Source organism: Pituophis catenifer, unplaced genomic scaffold, assembly GCF_029215685.1.
Source record: "Pituophis catenifer annectens isolate HBS135680 unplaced genomic scaffold, rPitCat1.0.hap2 SCAF_4, whole genome shotgun sequence".
NCBI classification, from domain to species: Eukaryota; Metazoa; Chordata; class Lepidosauria; order Squamata; family Colubridae; genus Pituophis; species Pituophis catenifer.
The window spans coordinates 35,463,939-35,483,989 of record NW_027256884.1 but is presented as its reverse complement, the minus strand read 5'-3'; the positions used below and the strand labels follow the sequence as shown (position 1 = coordinate 35,483,989).

General features: G+C 39.1%; 1 protein-coding gene across 1 annotated transcript in view; it reads left to right on the top strand.

The window, feature by feature from the left end:
* Positions 1–20,051, top strand: part of SLC9A4 (solute carrier family 9 member A4) — a 35,153-nt gene that overhangs the window by 9,822 nt on the left and 5,280 nt on the right. The window contains exons 5-9 of the mRNA XM_070942896.1: positions 5,030–5,232; positions 5,552–5,638; positions 7,066–7,136; positions 7,711–7,872; positions 17,636–17,732. Of these exons, the coding sequence (XP_070798997.1) occupies positions 5,030–5,232; positions 5,552–5,638; positions 7,066–7,136; positions 7,711–7,872; positions 17,636–17,732 (620 nt within the window). The remainder of the gene's footprint in view (positions 1–5,029; positions 5,233–5,551; positions 5,639–7,065; positions 7,137–7,710; positions 7,873–17,635; positions 17,733–20,051) is intronic.

Sequence of the window (20,051 nt, the reverse complement as noted above, 5' to 3'; positions counted from 1 at the left end):
GAGTCAGCAATGAAAACACTTTTTGCTGCTTTTGGGCCAAGATTGAAAATTTCTAAGACATCAACGAAGAAGCAAGCAATCAAACCGACAACTCAAGACCTGCACGCTCCCATCCTGACTTCGAAAACGACGACACCCGAGCCCAGAGAGCCATGCCGATTCCGTCCTACACCGCAGACAGAATCGAGTGCCAGCACACACAAGAGAAAGAGAAGAACCGCCGCCATCACCAAAGCCCCAAAAACCGAGCCAGAGACCGACTCATCTGAAGAGGAGCGGATCGAGAGAGCTGAAATGGAGAGAACCTTCCACAACGGCGCCAAAGAAGAAATGAGCAACGCGCATGTGCAAAACTACGTAGACGGCCCCGAAAGACTTGAACTGGCCAGAGAACCGCGCAGACTCGTTACAAGCATCCCAATGCCGTTCTGTAATTTCCTGCACTTGAGAGACCACGGACTGCCTCAGGTTGTAAGTAATGGACAAAATAATGTGGGGAACTTACCCAGTGACTTCCCAAAACTTAGAGTTGATGGCATTAATTTACAAGAGTGGTACCAACAGCTTCAGGTTATTTTTATGAAAGAAAATTTACTATTCTTTATAACTAGTCCTCCAAGAAGACCTTGGACTTTAAAAATAGACTGTTTACATCATAGAGCATTTTTCATAATAATTTCTAGCGTGTCTCCTGCAATGTATCATAGCATCAAACCAAACCTAACTGTATCAGAAATAATTCAATGCATGTTTAATCTATTTCACAGCGATAGCGTAGCCACAACCACAAGAATGTCTAAGGATTTCTTTTCTTCTAGAGTGAAACCAGGGGTTTCTATAAGTGAACATTTGATAAATCTAAACAAAATAAGAGCTGAGCTGCAATTGAGGGGGGAAGTGATTTCAGATCAAACTATGAAAAGTGTTATTATCAATTCACTTGATCCATCATGGGATAGCTTTATGTCACACTTAGATACCATTAATTTGGGATATTTATCAATAGAAAGTCTATCTAACAAATTGATAGCAGAAGACAATTCAAGAAAAAATCGTTCCAGTAACCAAACAGAACACAAATCTTTTAGGAAAGTAGTCTTTCAAGATAAATATAATGAAGCCTTTAGATGCCACAATTGTGGATCCAGGGAACACAGTAGAAGAGACTGTCCCAAAGTCCCAAGGGAGAGACATAGGCCAGAATATAGGAGCAAATACAATTACAGACAATCTTCCACAGATAGACACAAATATAGAAGTCCACCAAACTACAGAGAAAGTAGAGGGGGTAGAGAAAATTCAAAAGAGAGAAAATCTGGGTCACTAAATGGGCTAAATAAACAAGACAGCACCAAAACACAACAAGATGAGAACAATAATTGGCTTATTGATTCTGGTGCAACAAATCACACCACTAATAACAAAAGTATATTATCTTCATTTACAGAAGATAAGTTTGTGATAAAGGTAGCTAATCAAGAAAAGGTTCAAGTATTAGGCAGAGGAAATGTGACCTTGCCTGGTTTAGGGAAAATAGAGGGGGTATTATTAATCCCAGAAATACCTCACAACATACTAAGTGCTATAAAACTAAGCAGAGAATCTGACATCAATATAGTTTTCTCAAAGGGGAAAGCAACTATAGAAAAGAACAAAACAAATGTAGGCACTGTGATGATAAAAGGGGGTCTACCCTATCTGATAACCAAAGAAAGATGGTTACATAACATTGATTCAAATATGGAAGATTGTATTGAAGCAGATGATGAAAATGTCAGTAACAGTGACAATGATGAATGTAAAATAACTCATGATAACAAAAATACACACAATGAGAAGAAACCAAAAATAGGTAAACCAATTCATGATGAGTGTGCTCATATCTTACATAGGAAGTTAGGACATGCAAGCTTTCCTGTAGTACAAAAAATGACTGAACACGCAGAAGGTGTAAGAATAAAAAATTGTGAAAATTATTTAGAATGCTCAGTATGTAAATCCACCAAACTAAAAACCAGTCCTAGACCAAAAAAATCTAACAGATCAACTAACAATATTTTTGATTTGGTACATATGGACTTAGTTGGTCCATTAACTCCATCAATTACCTATAGAAAACGTTACTTCCTAACAATAGTGGATGATTACAGTCGCTATGGTTTTGTTTACACATTAAAGCACAAGGATGAAACCTTTCAGAAATTTAAGGAATTCTACAAACGCATAGAAACACAACATAATATCAGAATAAAACAAATTATGACAGATAGGGGATGTGAATTCATGTCTAAAGAATTCTCCCAATGGTTAAAGGATAGAGGGATGCTACATTTCACGTCCAATCCATTTTCTGCCTTTCAAAATGGGATTGTAGAGAGAAAGAACTCCACACTACAAACCATGATTAGATGCACATTAGAGGATGCTGGTTTAGGCAAACAATTTTGGTCAGAAGCCTTACATTATTCAAATTACACTCAAAATAGAACATGGTCCAGTATTGTGAATAAGACACCATATGAGGTGATGTACAATAGAAAACCTAAATTAGCACACATGCACATATTTGGAGTTACTGCAGACGTGCACATACCTAAACAATTGAGGAGAAAGGGAGAAAACGTATCCAGGAGATTAAGATTCATGGGATACGAAACTGGAACCAAAGGGTACAGATTCATCGATAATAATAACAAATTTATAGTATCCAGAACAGCTGTGTTTCATGAGCAGGCCAATTGGTCTAAGTTGCACCTTAATGAAATTTTTCCTAATAAAAGCAAAGATAATATATCTTGCGAGGAAGGAACAACAGAAAATCAAAATATTAACAAAAGTAAGAACAAAACCAAAACTTGGACAAATAGTCAGCATAAAATAAAGACAGACACATTAACAAAAAAGGAAGCCAGATATTTGCATGACAACCATAGCAAACCTGAAAGAAATATTAGAAATAATAGAAACCAAATACCAAATAAATACAAAGATTATATTATGCATATGGATGGAGAACAAATAACACCTAATACATATGAGGAAGTATTGAAACTCCCCCGTGAAGAAAGAGAAAAATGGGAACTAGCTATGGAAAAAGAAATGAAAAGTTTACAAGGATTAAATGTATTCACACCTGCGATCGCACCTAAGGATAAAACAATTATAGGTACCAGGTGGATTTATAAAATTAAGAATTTAGAAGGAGGTAATACCTTATACAAGGCCAGACTAGTTGCACAAGGTTATGCACAAAAATATCCAGAAGACTATACTGACACATATTCACCCACAGTGAGAACAGAGAGTGTCAAAACAGCTCTTGTAGTAGCATCTGCACTCAATCTAGACATGTTTCAATATGACATACAGACTGCATACTTACATGCAAAATTAGATAAGGAAATATATGTAAGAGCACCACACAGTCAATACACTAATAAGAACGAAATTTGGTTACTAAATAAGAGTCTGTACGGATTGAAGCAATCTGGCAAAAGATGGTACGATTGTTTGGTAAAAGTACTAAAGACCATGGATTTCAACGCCACCACTGCTGATAACTGTTTCTTTGTAAAAAAGAGTAATGATCATATTGAATTTGTATTAATTTATGTGGATGATATTTTATATATTGGAAAGCATAAAGAGAGCAGGGAAATCTTTGTAAATAAGTTAAACGAACACTTCTCTTTGAAATCACTAGGTAGAGTGAATAAATACCTTGGTGTACAAATTAACAAAACGAAAAGGGGATTCAAACTTACCCAAAAAGATAAAATCATTGAACTCCTAAACAAATGTAACTTAAATAATGCCAAAACATGTGACACACCTATGCAAACTGATTTTCTTAGAAACAATGATGAATCTTCCCCTGAGTTTAAAGACAACACATTTTACAGATCAGTTATAGGTTCACTCCTTTATATATCTAATTGGACTAGGCCAGATATTGCATTACCTCTCAATTTATTGTCAAGATATGTTAGCAAACCAACCTTGTATCATTGGGAAGCTGTCAAAAGAATTTTAAGATATCTGAAAAGTACATTAGATTTTTGTTTAATATTGGAACCCAATAATGACAAAGAACCAAAAATTACTTGTTATGCTGATGCAGATTGGGCTGGTGATACATCATGCAGAAAGAGTACCTCTGGTTATGTTTTTCTATTGAACGATTGTCCAGTTTACTGGTATACTGGTAAACAAGAACTGGTAGCCACCTCTACCACAGAAGCAGAATATGTTTGCTTGTCTAAAGCTGCAAATAACCTTGTATGGTTCAATGATTTGATCACAGATGTTTGGAAGAAACCTACTTTACCATTTATTATGCATGAAGATAATAAAGCGGCCATTGAAATTTCTAGATCCGATGCAATTGGACAAAGGTCCAGGCATATTGATATAAAATTTAAGCACGTGAGACAACTATCTCAAGACGGATTCATCAAAGCAATACATTGTGATACTTCTGAACAATTAGCTGACATATTAACAAAACCCTTACCTTCTAAACAACACAAATATTTAACTTCTAAATTATATGTATTATATTGTCCTGAATCTGAATGTAACTGGTGTTGTATAACGAACCGGCATTTAGAGGGGGATTTGTCAGATGTAAATGCCTTATTCTCTAATGTGTAAATAATGTATATATGGAACATCAGGGGTTAACTTATTACTTGAGCTTTAATGTATTCATATTTTACCACTCCCATTCCTGGCTCCGCCCCTTGTATATAAAAGGAGCCATCCTCCCCATTTTCCTTGCTTCTATCTTGAATATTCAGCGAATATAGAATGCCTATTATGATTAAAGAGAATTATATTTAAACTTATAACTTCTATTATCTTTATTGAGTCTGATCCTGAAAATATTGCAACAAGGATAAACAAGCTATGTTAGATCCTTCATTACTATACAGTATTCTTTGTGTGGCTTGGATAGTTTGCATAACATACATGTTTCCAGTCCTGTTTTATTAGGAGGTTATGCTTATTTTATTGTTTTGTTTCCTAGGTGTGTTCTTTCTGTTCTCCATTTGCAACAAGTTCCGCACTTACAAATTTACTCTCAAGGATCAACTTATTGTTACCTACAGTGGGCTAAGAGGAGCCAGCAGCTTCTCCCTTGCGTTTTTGCTTCCTACAACACTCTTCCCTAGAAAGAAGATGTTTATCACATCTACTATTGTGGTGATATACTTTACTGTTTTCATTCAGGTAAGGAGGATCTTCCACCACAAAGCATCCGGGCATCTTGCAGACATTAGAACAAATTTTAATCCATTCATCTAACTTGATCCAGTGTTCTTACAAAAATGGACTCTTGATTTTGTGCACATGGGTAAATGCATCATACTGGTAAAAATGGCTTTTTAAAATACCAGGTACTCCTCCCCACCCGAAGCTATTTTGGCATGTGAAATAATCAGGAGGTAGAAGTATGCTAGGCCTCAATTAATATTACAGGGATTTCATTCATACTGTTTAGTTGCACAGTTTAATGGTTGGATTTCTTCTTTCTTTATTTCAAATGAAGGGAATTACCATTAGACCACTGGTAAAATACCTAGATGTTAAGAAGACCAATAAAAAAGAATCAATAAATGAAGAAATTCATATGCGAGTAAGTTGAATTTTATATTATTGACAGGGACATAGGGACAGGGACATAGGAAGATTATAAATTATTGCCCGCTCTTAATGGCCTTGGGTCTAGGAATAGCTATCCATTTTTAATTTGAGGTTTGCAGTTGGGATCAGCTGCCTCAAAGCATGTACTGTACTACTTTAAAACATGAAACCTGATAAACTAATGGTTCTTTTGACCTTTGGGATTTCCCTGCTTCTTCATGGCTGTTGGGAACAGCTGCAGTTTTGATTTAATGCAGTCTTTCAAGACTTTTTTTTCTATTTATTTTGATTTAGTGTTTTGAGGCAGGTTTTGACCGCAGAAGCAAGGGATAAGAAACAGATATTACAGCAGATGCTATGTTTCATGTGTTGAGATTTTGGAAAATTATTATTTGATGATGGTAGTGCCAAAGAAAAACAAGTTCTAAGGGTCCTTATGCTTTATTCTGAATTTTATCTATACAGTATTTGAAGAATATTATAGGATAAATGCTTATGCTTATTACCCTGAAGTTATATTCATATTGTGGGGATGCTCTGTTGAACACAGCACTTCAGGATAAATATTATTTGTGGATTTTAGTTTAGTATATTATAATCAAGGTAATATAAGATAAACACTGATAATTTCCATTATTTCTATCTGTAGAATTCTGTTTTGAAATAAACTGTTATTTCTGTTTACTTATTCTAAAATGCAAGAAATTTAATTCATGGAAACTGCTTCTGAGCTTTGTGCTCAAGGTGGAAAAAAAAGAAACTTTGATTTTGGGTTTTACCGATTAGTTAAGTTTGTTGTTATAGAAATAGCTAGTTTATATTACAGGCAGTCCTTGACTTACAACTACAATTGAGCCCAAAATTTATGTTGCCAAGTGAGAAATTTGTTAAGTGAGTTTTGCCCCATTTTATGACTTTTCTTGCCACAGTTGTTAAGTGAATCACTGCAGTCCTTAAATTAGTAACCCAGTTGTTAAGTGAGTCTGGCTTCCCCATTGATTTTGCTTGCCAGAAGGGACAGAAAGTCATAAATGTGAGTCAGTTGTCAAACATCTGAATGTAAATCAGGTGATCATGAGGATGCTGCAATATTGTGTGACAAATAGTCCTAAGTCACTTTTTTCAGCACTTTGAATGATCACTAAATGAGTTGTTGTAAGTCAAGGACTACTTGAATTATATAAAAGTAAAAAGTTGAGGTTTGAGATTATTATCTTTATTCTATTGCACCAAAGGGAATTGGAAATCAATGCCTTTTCTTTCTTTCTTTTCCTTTTACCTACACTTTCCCCTTCCCTTTTCCCTCCCCTAGCTTTTCCACTATTTTCTTTTGCATTTTTATATTTTATATTATAAATTAATAATAATAATAATAAAAAGAAATGTTTTAATTCATAATAAAGTGTTTTATATCTATAGTTGATGGATCATTTAAAAGCTGGAATTGAAGATATATGTGGACACTGGAGCCATTATCAACTGAGAGACAAGTAAGGATGTATCTAGCAGTGTTAGTCAAAATAGAATAACTGGATAAAACTAAACTGCATAAACTAAGCTAAAATTAAACTAGCTGGGAAAACTAAAGAAAGGCATCAGCAATGTTGATTTAATTGAAAGCAGGATGGATTGGAATATATATATATCTTCATTTGGTATATTCACTTAATTCTCTTTAAATTATTAAATCACATTTCTTCTTTTTCCTTGATTTTCATATATTTATCCATAAGTAGAAGTTTATTGTCATATTACTGAAGGAAAAATGGCTGTTAAGATCTGGTAGCATGCTGAATATGTGTAAAAAAATTCAGGATTTTGCCTGGCTCTCAAAATCAAAAGTGCGCTTTGTTCTTCTATCCTCTTTATACCATAACAGTGGATTGATTGCCCTTTTCTTATCAGTTTAACACAAGGTAAGCTGCTGTAGGCCACACCCTTTATGCTGCTGCTGCTGCTTTTTAGCTTTTGAAAAACTTGAGAACTCTTTGGATTTGTAAAGTAATTACAAATTACTTTGTAATTTGGAACAATGTTTGACATCTTGATTATTGCTCTTACCAGATTTAAGAAGTTTGACAATAATTTTCTGAAGAAGATACTATTGCACAAGCAACAGCCTAAATCCAGCCTTGTTTCTTTATATAAGAAACTGGAAATCAGACAAGTCATTGAAATGGTAGAAAGTGGGAGCATGACGCCTACGACTTCCAAATCATCTTCTCTGTAAGCATGTTAAGAACATACATTTGTCAGAACATTGCAAATATTTTGTTTAAGTCAAGGAATTTAATGAACATGGGCAACATATGGTTCTCCAGATGATTAATTCCAGTGAACATTGCCAATGGTGAAAAGCAATGGTTTTTGTAGCAGTTTAGCGACATTTGAAGATCACATCCTAATGAATTTATGGATGTGAGGACCTTTTCTTTTTGGAAAGAAGATGCACTACATAATTTTTAAAATAAGTACTGTACAGGAAAAAGTAAAAAGTCTATGAGATTTAGGCTTGATTTTAGACATGGCAATAAAGAGATATAAGAAAACATTAGCTTTTTGCTGCCATCCGAAGGTCAACTGGGTTTTTGCAGCCTAGATCTGATAGCCCTAATTTAGATTAAGTAGGAACTAGAATGAACAAAACTTCGTTCTAGTTCTTCAGTGTGTGCTGAGACGTCAGAGATCTAAGCATACATTCCGGTATTTACATAAACTCTGATATATTTAAATAGGATAGGCTTGCACATGGCACAGGCATGCACAATTTAGTTTGCACAAGCCCGGAGCACATATTGGCTTGCAGATTTTATTGGAAGACTTAATGCATGATGTTGATTGACTAGATGTTTCCATAACTATATATTGAATTCAATTTAAAGAATTATAGTGCAGTAAAATATGAAAATATGTAACAATCCTTAATAATAAGTTGCTTTTGTATTCTGAAGATTACATAGCCACAATGTACATACTTAAACACGCATATTCAATATGCCTTTTAAAAAAATCATAGTATATTTCAAATTACCATACTAAGAATAATAAAGAATAATAAACATGGGATAAAAAAATCTTTAAGAAAAAGTAAATAGATTGCTCAAGAAAAATTAGAGTCTACTTTAAAAGAAAATTTCATTGAAGTAACCAGTTTTATTTAACTGTAAGATTTTCATTAAATCTGACACTTTAAAACTGTAGAATATAATCACATGGAATATTTTTCAATTTAAAAAATATTGGCTTACTGGTTGGTTTCCTTTGTTTTACTTGAAAGAGATCTGTATTATAAATTGCATAAGTCTATTTGTAAAAGGAAAGGAGTGGACAGAAGCCATGCCTTTTCTCCCTTAAGGAATGGTTATCAAGTTCCTAGGTTAATAGCTAACCTCATGAATGAGCTTTATATGAAATGACTTTCATATAATGATAGCAGAGTTGTACTCACTGCTCCCTTGAAGCTGTTTCCAGACAGAAACTTCACAATGACATTGATTCAAACACATTTTGTGATTACCTAACGCTGACAACTTCTTTTTGTCGAGCTCCAATTTTTAGTGCTCTTTAATCTATTTTTTTGTGCCACCTAAATTTCTATTAAAGAAACAAAACACTTTCATATTTCCAGGAAACTCCTGTCTCTGGAATATTGTTAATAATATTTTACTGTGGAGATTGGTCTAAACTAGAATGTTGTTTTCATCAAAACAAAGGACAACATGGTACCTTCTTTCTTGTTCCATGTGTACCATTCTGGACTGGTACAGTTATCCAGCTTCAACAGTGGAGATAGCAGGAATAAAGAACTTAGCTTAGACTAATTCATGATATTATCCAATATCTTGCTGCTTTTCTACATTTTCCAATAACTCTGCATCTCTACAGTATTTATGGTAGTAGCATGGCTGATCCTGTTTTTTTTTTAAAAAAAAGTTTCTTTACCATATGAAATGATAAGACTAAAACAATAGAGGTGTTTTTTTTCTAGGAAAAAATAAATCTGTACACTATCTAGAACTATGTTGTCAACCTGGCATATCTTTCTTTCTTTCTTTCTTTCTTTCTTTCTTTCTTTCTTTCTTTCTTTCTTTCTTTCTTTCTTTCTTTCTTTCTTTCTTTCTTTCTTATCAACAAGTACAAGGAAACAAGTAACAGTATAGACATAATCATGGACAAATATAAAAGGAAATAAATAAGCAAAACATAGCCATAAACACATAAAATGAGGACAGGGATGGTAGGCACTCAGGTGTGCTTAGGCATGCCCCCTTAGGGACCTCTTAAGAAACATGAAAGGTCCGCGGTAGACAGTTTAAGGTAAAAGGAGATTAGAGATTAGGGATTATTTATTTATTTTATTTATTTGATTTGATTTCTATACCACCCTACTCCCGAAGGACTCAGGGCGGTGCACAGCCAAACAGTAAAACACATACATACAAAATTTAAAAGTAGAATTAAAATCAAATTAAATAATTTTGACCCAGACAAATTAAAACCCCAAACTATTTAAAACCAATTTTAAAATTGAATATATAAAATACTAAAAGATATTTAAAAATTAAAAATCTTTTATAAAAGAGGGAGAAGATTAGGCCAGGCCCGCCTGGTGAAATAATAAGGTCTTTAAAGTGCGGCGGAAGGTGCGCAGATCCGGGATCCTCCGTATCTCCGGGGGGAGCTCGTTCCAGATAGTAGGTGCCCCCACAGAGAAGGCTCTCCCCCTGGGGGCCGCCAGTCGGCATTGTTTGGCCGATGGCACCCGGAGGAGGCCCTCTCTATGGGAGCGTACCGGCTGGTGGGAGGCTATTGGTGGTAGTAGGCGGTCCCGCAAGTACCCAGGTCCTAAGCCATGGAGCGCTTTAAAGGTGGTAACCAAAACCTTGAAGTGCACCCGGAAGACCACCGGGAGCCAGTGCAGCTCGTGCAGGAGGGGTGTTACATGGGAACGCCAAGTCGCTCCCATTACCACCCGCGCGGCCGATTCTGCGCCAGTTGGAGCCTCCGGGTGCTCCTCAAGGGGAGCCCCATGTAGAGAGCGTTGCAATAGTCCAGGCGGGAGGTGACAAGAGATTAGATTAGATTGGATTCTTAAATCCAATCAAGTTACTTTAAGAAATAGGTCTTAGCACGAGACAAATAAAAATATCTGTTTAGAGGCATTCTATAACTATGTAAGTTTTTCAAATTCAAGTTTCAGTGTGTTACTTTATTTCCCAATCAGACTACCTCTAAATTACATTTGTGGTATTAGCAGCACTGTTTGAGAATTTTGGTTCTAGAATGGAAGTTGCTTACCTGAACGTCCTTTTTCATTGCGCTGCGTGTCAATTCATGTATGGGCTTTCGTCATCTGCCTGTCAGGGACTGAGTGTGGTATCTCTTTAAATCTTTTGACCACGCCTCCTCTCCTCTCTGAGACCTCAGTTGTTTCGCAAGGACGTCCTCCACCAACTTGACCTGTGAAGGAAGCACAAACAACTCCCGTGCCCTAATCCAGGCAGCCGGAAGGGTGGGATGAATTGACACGCAGCGCAATGAAAAAGGACGTTCAGGTAAGCAACATCCATTTTCCATTGCGCTGCTCAGTCAATTCATGTATGGGATATACCCAGCATCAGAAGTCAAAGGGAGGGAGGCTGACTGGGCCCACCACCGGAGTCAGAATGAACCTTCTGTAAAACTCGATGCCCAAGTGACACCTCTGCTGATGCAAAACTGTCTAGTTTGTAATGTCTTACAAAGGGCGTCAAAGAGGTCCAAGTGGCTGCCCTGCAAATGTCTAGCACAGAAGCCTGGGTGGACCATGCTGCCGATGTTGCTGTGCTCCTTGTAGAGTGTGCCCACACTCTACCTGGAACAGACCTGCCTTTGGAGCTATAAACCAAGGAGATACATGCTTTAATCCAACATGCCACCATCCTAGAAGAAACCTTCTTTCCCAGGGAGGAAGGATGAAAAGACACTAGCAGCACCTCAGTCTTATGGAATGAGACCGTTCTTGCGATATACCTCCGTAATGCTCTCCGCACATCTAGCGTATGCCATTGAATCTCCAACCTATGCCTGGGGGAAGGTCAAAAGTCCAGCAAAATAATTTCCTGCGCCCTATGGAACCTGGAGTTAACTTTCAGCAGCAATGAAGGGTCTAATCTAAGGACCACCGTGTTAGGCTTAAATATACATATATCCTGTCTTATGGACAAAGCGGCCAGCTCAGACACCTTCCGAGCCGATGTAACTGCCAGGAGAAAGGCTACCTTAAAGGATAAAAGTCTGAGGTTGACTGACGCTAGAGGTTCAAACCGGCAAGCCGTAAGGGCCTGGAGAACCAACGATAAATCCCAGGTGGGATATCTATGGATAGTGGGCGGTCTTATATTTGTAGTGCCCCGCAAAAACCCTTAATCCTTGGGTCTTGGGCTAAAGGGTGAGAAACGTCTGTAGACAAAACCGTTAACAATGCCGCAACCTGTCTTCTCAAAGTGGAGGGGGCTACCCCTTGTCGAAACCATCCTGTAGAAAAACCAAAACGTCCAAAATGGAAGCAGATATAGGGTCCACATGGTGTAGACAGCACCAACTACAAAAGATTCTCCAAGACGCCTTGTAAATTCTTGAAGTTGCCGGCCGCCTGGCGGCCTGGATGGTGTGAATACCTTCCCTGGAACACTGAGCTTCCTCAGCACGACCCTCTCAAGTGCCACACAGTTAATTGTAGTCATCGGGGGTCTGGATGTAGAACGGCTCCTTGGATGAGAGAGATCTGATCCTGAGGAATCTTGCAGGGACGTGACACCGAAGGGCCCACCAGGTCGGCGAACCAAGAACGTCTTGGCCAATGAGGAGCCACCAACAAGAGTTCCACTTGCTCCGTTATCAGCTTCCTTATTACCCTCGGAATGAGGGGCAGAGGGGGAAAGGCATATAGCAGGCCCTGTGGTCAATGACAATGGAGGGCGTTGCAGTCCACTGCCCCTTGGCTCGGGAACCTGGAAATGAACCTTGGGAGTTGGGCATTTTCTGGATGAGCAAATAAGTCCACCACAGGTTGGCCGAAGCACTCTACTATGTCCCTGAAGAGATCCGTATGGAGCTTCCACTCTGATGGGTCCAGTTGTGTCCGACTGAGCCAGTCGGCTTGAACGTTGGAAGCCCCCGATATATGTGCCCTCAGAGATAGAACATGAGTTTCTGCCCAGCTCAGGAGTCTGTCGGTTTCCTTCATTAGCAACTTGGAGTGGGTGCCCCCTTTGCGATTTATATGGGCCTTTGTGGCCATATTGTCCGTCAGGACCAAGACATGTTGATGTAATAGAATGTCCTGGAAGTGTCGGAGGGCCAGATGGATGGCCTTCAGTTCTAGCCAATTGATACTGTTCTTGGCCTCCAATGGACACCATTGACCCTGAACAACCTGGGCCCCTAGGTGAGCACCCCATCCCCCCAGACTCGCATCCGATATTACCACAATCCTCCTGGGGTCCTGGAAGATGCACCCTTTGCTGATGGCCCCTGAGATCCACCATCTGAGGAAAGCTCATACCTGGAGTGGCAACGTCACTCTGGAGTCCAACGTGCTGCATCCAGACCTCTGAGCCGGTAGAAGAAACCACTGGAGCTGGCGTGCGTGTCTGCGTGCCCAGGGGGTATTGAAATACAGGAAATAAATTTGCCGAGCAGCTGCGATAAGTTGAGAAATGTTACTGTGCTAAGACTTGGCACACTAAAGTCCTGATGTTCAGCTGTCTCTCGGGTGACAGGAAAACCTGCCCCTTCACCGAATCGATTTACGCCCCGAGATGAGTAATGCAGGTGGTTGGCTGTAGGTGACTCTTCATCCGATTTATGGAGAAGCCATGAAGAGTGAGGATGTTGCACACCGTCTCGAGGTCCTGAAGAGCCTGATGATGAGACTGAGATAGGAGCAATATATCGTCTAAGTAACATAAAATCCATATTGAGACAAGTCGAACTGTAGCCGCCACCGCTGCAAGCAGCTTGGTGAAGGTCCTTGGGGCAGAAGAGAGTCCGAACAGCATGGCCCGATATTGAAAATGCCTGCCTGCATATGCAAATCTCAGGAATCTGCGATGGTCCGGATGGATGGGCACATGCAGGTACGCCTCTTGTAGATCCAGGGACGTCACAACATCGCCCTTTCGCACACAATCTAAAATGGTCCTGAGGGACTGCATCTTGAACTTTTTGAATTGGATGAATTTGTTGACAAATTTGAGGTTCAAGATGCCCCTCCAGCCCCCTGAGGATTTGGAAACAAGAAAGAGTATTGAATAAACCCCTGTTCTCTCTTGCCCTGCAGGAACAGGTTCGATTGCTCCTATATCTAGCAAATGCTGTATCTCCTTTGACAACTGATGACGTTTCTCTAACTATTTGGATATTGGACAGGGAATGAAACGGTCGGGGGACCGGGTCCTGAACTCCAATATAAGGCCCAGTCTTATCGTCCAAAAATCCAATCCTTGGATGTTGAAGCCTCCCATTGTTGGACAAATTGGCTGAGGCGTCTGCCATTGGGAAGCGGAGAAAGCGAGTCACTTGCCTTGCTTGACCGGCCTGGAACCTGAACCTCTGTAGGGTCTCCTAGAGGAGGATTGGAATCTACCTCTATCCCAAAATGACTGTCTGTCAGAGGATCTGTCAAATCCTTGATTGTAAGGTCTGTTAAAGTAGGACCCACTGGGTCCTGAATCTTGGCGAAAGGGCTGTCTCGGAGGGTATGGTGAAAACCGGCGGTCCGGTCTCCGATAAGACACCGGCAACACCTTCCTTTTATCCTTCCCTTCCACTAATATAGGGTCCAAGGCTGCCCCAAATAAGTCAGAACCTTTATAGGAAGCTGACGCTAATTTGCATTTTGATTTTAAATCAGCTCGCCAAGGGTGCAGCCAAAGGAGTCTTCGAGATGTAATCGAAGAAGCCATTGCCCTAGCCGCAAATTTTGCGGCGTCTAGAGAGGCGTCTGCCGAATACTCGGCAGCAGCCACCATTTTATTAATATCTTGTTGAAGACATATATTGTCTGAACATAGGCGGTCTCTCAATTGTTTTAGCCAAATAAGATTGGCACGATTAAAAAATGATGCTGACGTAGCGGCCTTCACCGCCCAGGCAGCTGCCTGCTGGGTTTTTTGAAAGGCAACCTCTGCCTTCCCATCCTCAGATCTTAGCACTTCCACCACGTCATTGAACAAAACAGTGGAAGAGGTCAGGCTAACCACTGGAGAATCTACTGTGGGGAGAGTCAATAAGCCATCCAAAATAGGATCCACACAGTAAAGTTTTTTATCGTGAGCCGTTGGTGCTGAAAAGGCTCCCGGGTGGTCCCATTGTCTCTTAATGACCTCGGAAAACAATTCCGGGCATGGTATGAAATCTTGGTCTGGAGTGGGAACAACGAATAGCTCATTCTGAAGCTTCCTCGCCTCAGCATCCTGATCTTGTGGATTCGTTATGGAACCCATATTAGTCGCCAATTTTGCCTTACACAGTGAAGTTTTGAAAACAGATGGCCTGAAGAGGGTAGTGAATGCCAGCTTATCTGGCAGAACTCCCTCGTCTTCTGAAAATTCAGGGTTCTCTGGGTCCCCTTCTGGCTGCCATGAATCCTCACTACTGAGAGATTCCTGCTGGGTGACTGGTGCAGGTCTAGATAAGGGTTGATTCAGGTGAAACTGACAGCTAGTCGATGTGGATGTCATCTGCACCTGCTGGCTAAAGCCCGAAGCCAAGGCATTGGTTAGAATTGTCTGAAAATTAAATGGTTGGGCCAGATCATGCCCCTCTCCCATACGGAGCCCAGCAGCCGTCGGGGTAAAGGTAGATTCAGGAGGAGACCTACCCCTGGGCTGTGATGCCTGTGCTCCCCTCAGTGCATCCTGACCTACATCCAAAACCTCTTGTTGAGGTAAATCTTCCTCTTCTCCTGAATGAGGAGAAAGTGGAGCAACAGAAGATTGGGCCTTCGTTTGAGCCTTCTCACATTGTCTTTCTAGTGCATTATGCATTCTTTGGGCATCTCTGTCCATTGTGCCAGGCCTGGATGTAATAATCCCTGGCTCCTTACTAGCAGAAGGTGCAGAGGTTTTAGACCTTGATTTTGAGGACTTTTTTTCCCTGGGAGGAGTCTGAGGCTGGTCAATATCTGAGGAAAACTCATGGTCAGCCATGTTAGAACAATCAGATGTCTCTGGTACCACGCAGTGAACCAGTGAGAATGAACTGGAAAGAAGTTATGGTGCCAAAACCAGCGTCCAAAAAGGTACTCAAAGGCAAAAGGCCCAAGTAAAAAGACTCCCTCAGCCAGGTAGTTGTTCTAATACCAGGAAATCCTGATCTGAGCGTGCCTCTGCAACCTTCAATAAGCGGCCAAGATTAGTAATTTCCTCACGCCGCTCTGTGCCTCAAACCTGCCATTAAAAATGGGGCGAAACTGGCTCCCGGCTTTGTGCGCTCCTCCGCAGATCAACCAGCGGCAGTCAAAGTTCTCCCCTGCTATGGTCACTCCAAACAGCTGAAACGGGATTGAGGACCAGAGCTCTCCCAACGCCGACAGTGAGGCAATTAAACCATGGGAGTTTGTCTCGGCATTCGAGCAGGGATTCCGGATCCCCCCTGCACTAAGCGGAGCCCAAAATGGCGGCCGCGGTTATTCCGGCATGCCGGTAACCAACGTGCTCGCCGGCAGCCAATTTAACGGCTCAAGGCTGTCTGGAGCTGCCCAACCGGGTCAGACTCCTATCGCTGCTAGGGTCAGAGGAGTGGGGGCGAGATTCTGGAGCCCCAGATACACTCACCCACCGCTGGCAGTGAGAAACAGCTGCAGTGGCAAGCTGTTCCGTCATGAATCTTCGGCTCCAACTAACAAAATCCAATGAAGCAAACAAAAATAACAAAACCTAAATCCTAACTAATTTCCTCAAGAAACTGCCAGAGCAGTGAAAAAACAAGTCTCTACAGTAAGACTGAGCGAAATAACTGAGGCCTCAGAGAGGAGAGGAGGCGTGGTCAAAAGATTTAAAGAGATACCTCGCTCAGTCCCTGACAGGCAGATGATGAAAGCCCATACATGAATTGACTGAGCAGCGCAATGGAAAAGAACTATGAAATAGTTTGTTTGTATTAGTTTATAATATCCAGGATATCTGATTATGTAATTTAGATTCTATTAATTTCAATATGGCTTTTTTAAAAATTGAGTTTAGGGCTTTCCCCCAATGGTAAAATCCAATTTTTTTTTTCTACCGGTTCTGTAGGCATGGCTTGGTGGGTATGGTGTGGCTTGGTGGGCATAGCAGGGGAAGGATACTGCAAAATCTCCATTCCCACCCCACTCCTGGGGAAAGGATATTGCAAAATCTCCATTCCCACCCCTCTCTGGAGCCAGCCAGAGGTGGTATTTGCCGGTTCTCTGAACTGCTCAAAATTTCTGCTACCGATTCTCCAGAACCTGTCAGAACCTGATGGATTTCAACTCTGCTTCCCCCCCCACTTTATATATACCTCTGATCCCTCAGCTTGATTCACCAATTAAACTAATTGCATTGATTTTAATATGTTGACACTTCAACAAAGAAACTTTATGTGTGTACATGCAGATACATGCAGATACATGCAGATAGCCATTAATGATAATGGTTCTACTTGCATTTATATGTGGTTTATATAATGCATTTCTTCTTTATACTTTAACCTTTATAAATTATTATTATTTTTATTAAGAAGACTGCTGTAGCCAGTAGTGATAATACTCAAATATACATATGCATCTTGCAAAGAAATTAAGCAGTTTGTTCCACAGATTTACAAATTATTTCTTTTCCATCCTTTGTCAGGAAAGTCAAGTTATAGGTAACAATAACAATAACTGATAACAGAATGTAGGCAAAACTATTCTAGTGAAATAATGGTTGAACTTTTAGCTTAGTCAAAATAATGTTTGTCTTCATATCATATTTGTTTGCAGGAGGCGCAGGAATGAAAGAATACAGAAACTTTCCCCTAAAGATGTGGAATCTATGCAGAACATGCTAGCACATAATCTGTATCAAGTGAGGCAAAGGGTGTGTGCTTTCAATTCTGATAACCTGTTTCATTGTTATGTAAGAAAAGATCATGTTTGAATTATTTCACACCTTAGCAGAAGTCAATGGTGGCATAATTGCCTGGAGTGAAAGCTATGATTATGGTTGAAGTAGAGAATAATATTAAGAAGAGATTGGGTCATTGTTTTTAATAAATTCATTCTAATACCTCTAATGTGTCTTTGTAGGGAAGTCATAAGATAACTTTCACCGATACTTGTGCTTGCAGAAAAAAGGAAAAGGAAAAAAGGAAGGAATTTAGAATTGCCTTCTCAAACATACCTTAGAATTATATATATATAAAAGACAAGCAGATTGTTAAAGTGTTCAAGTTTGAAGAATATAGAATCCATGTGCTCCTTCCAAAGACCTCATTATGCCTAGGGTTACTAGCGGGCCAAAGATTCTGTCATGATGGTTCCATTGCTAAGGGAGCCATTTTTATTCTGCCTTCATCCAAGGCTAATATTTTGGTTATTGTGTTATTAATTACTGTTACTTTTTAACATTTTTATCAGTTTTATCTTGGCTGTTATATTTATTGCTGTGCGCTATCCAAACTCTCTTTTGGTGGCATATGAGTGACTATATAAATTTGATTTATAAATAAATAAACATAAGAATTTAAAAAGAGCACGACAGGCCAAAAAAGTTATATAATCCGGCATTCTGTGTTACAGAGAGGTAAACTAAATCCAACAGGGGTCAAAATCTTCTTGAGAACTACCCGTTGGCCTTTGAGATATGTTACTGGTAATTCAGAAATACTAAACAATTACCAGGACTAGTAGCCACTGATAGCTGGATCCTTCATGAATTTATTCTGTCTGCCCCTTAAATCACTTCGGATGGCAGAACTTTTCAATTATTAGATAAAGAAGTGTTTCCTTTTCTTAGCTGTGAATTATCTTTTAATTAATTATAATGTCTGACAGTCTGAGATTTATATCAGGCGACTGAATTAGGAAAAAAGGGTGCATGCAAAAGAAATAGAATAGAATCTAAAGATGAGCACTAGGTGGCAGGCGTCCCTTATTTTAAACTTTCAACAATTCATTTGGTTTAGTTTCTAAATTGGCAGCTATATTGCAAAGTAGATTGTAGCAACAACCAATCTGATTGAGCCTGGTTGTATGTTACAAAGACTCAAGTATAACACATTGGTTGGCTTTTAAAGTAACACCTGACTTCTTAATTCTTGTCTTTGTTAAAATGCATTAAAACAACATTGCCGACTGGTTCAATATTTAAAACTTGGTTTTAAATTGGCATATTCATTGTAAGAATCATTGATGAGCATTTTAAAATTTGATAAAATAGATCAGAATAAAATAATTGAAAAGACAAGCATCCAATATATTACTGTGATGCAAATTTTGAGGAGGGGTGATGTAAAACTTTTCCTGAAAAAAATATATTTGAGGAATAGAGGTGAATATATTATTCCATGCTTAAATAAATCTGTTAATCTGCAAGGGGGTAACTAGAGTTTGTCAATTTTTCAATAAAAAAAAAATCAGTCCTTTTTGGTGTAATTTTCAACTCTGTTTCCACTAATTTTTTTTATTTACTGCACATAATAATTTTTACAGATGTTCCAGTGATTCATTTTGGCAACTATATAATTTTGTTTATAATGAGTTTATGCAATCTTTTTGACCAAGCCAAGTATATGAACTATTGTTACTTCTGCATCTTTGTATAATCTGCATTTTGAATCATTTGATGATTTTTCAATTTTGGTCTTCATTTGAATAGCTTTGCTCTTGAGCAGTCAGTTTCTTTTTCCAGCTTTAAGCCTTTAAAGTTAAGGTTTTATCTTTATCCACTTTCCCCTCAACATTTTGTAGAAATTGATTATGTAATGCTTTTCCTGGCCAGTATTTTGTTCTTGTTTTTATTACTTTATTTTAATATTCAAGTTTTGTTTCATACATATTTGGTAAATTCCAATTTTAAATTGCATTAATGCTTCTTCTTGACTGCCTTTTATGTAATTAGCCAATAAATCCTTTTCTTCTTCGAGATTTTGTTTGACTTGAAGTAAACCTCCATTTCTGTAGGGCAGGTATCAATATCGCTACAGGCAGTGGTGGGATTCAGCCAGTTCGCACCACTTCGGGAAAACCAGTTGTTAACTTTCTGAGCAGTTTGGTGAACTGGTTGTTGGAAGAAATCATTAGGGCAGAGAACCAGCTGTTAAATTATTTGAATCCCATCACTGGCTACAGGATGTAATGCATAGTGAATAGTCATTAGCTTTCTTGCATAGAAACAAAAGCTTCATCCATTCAAGAA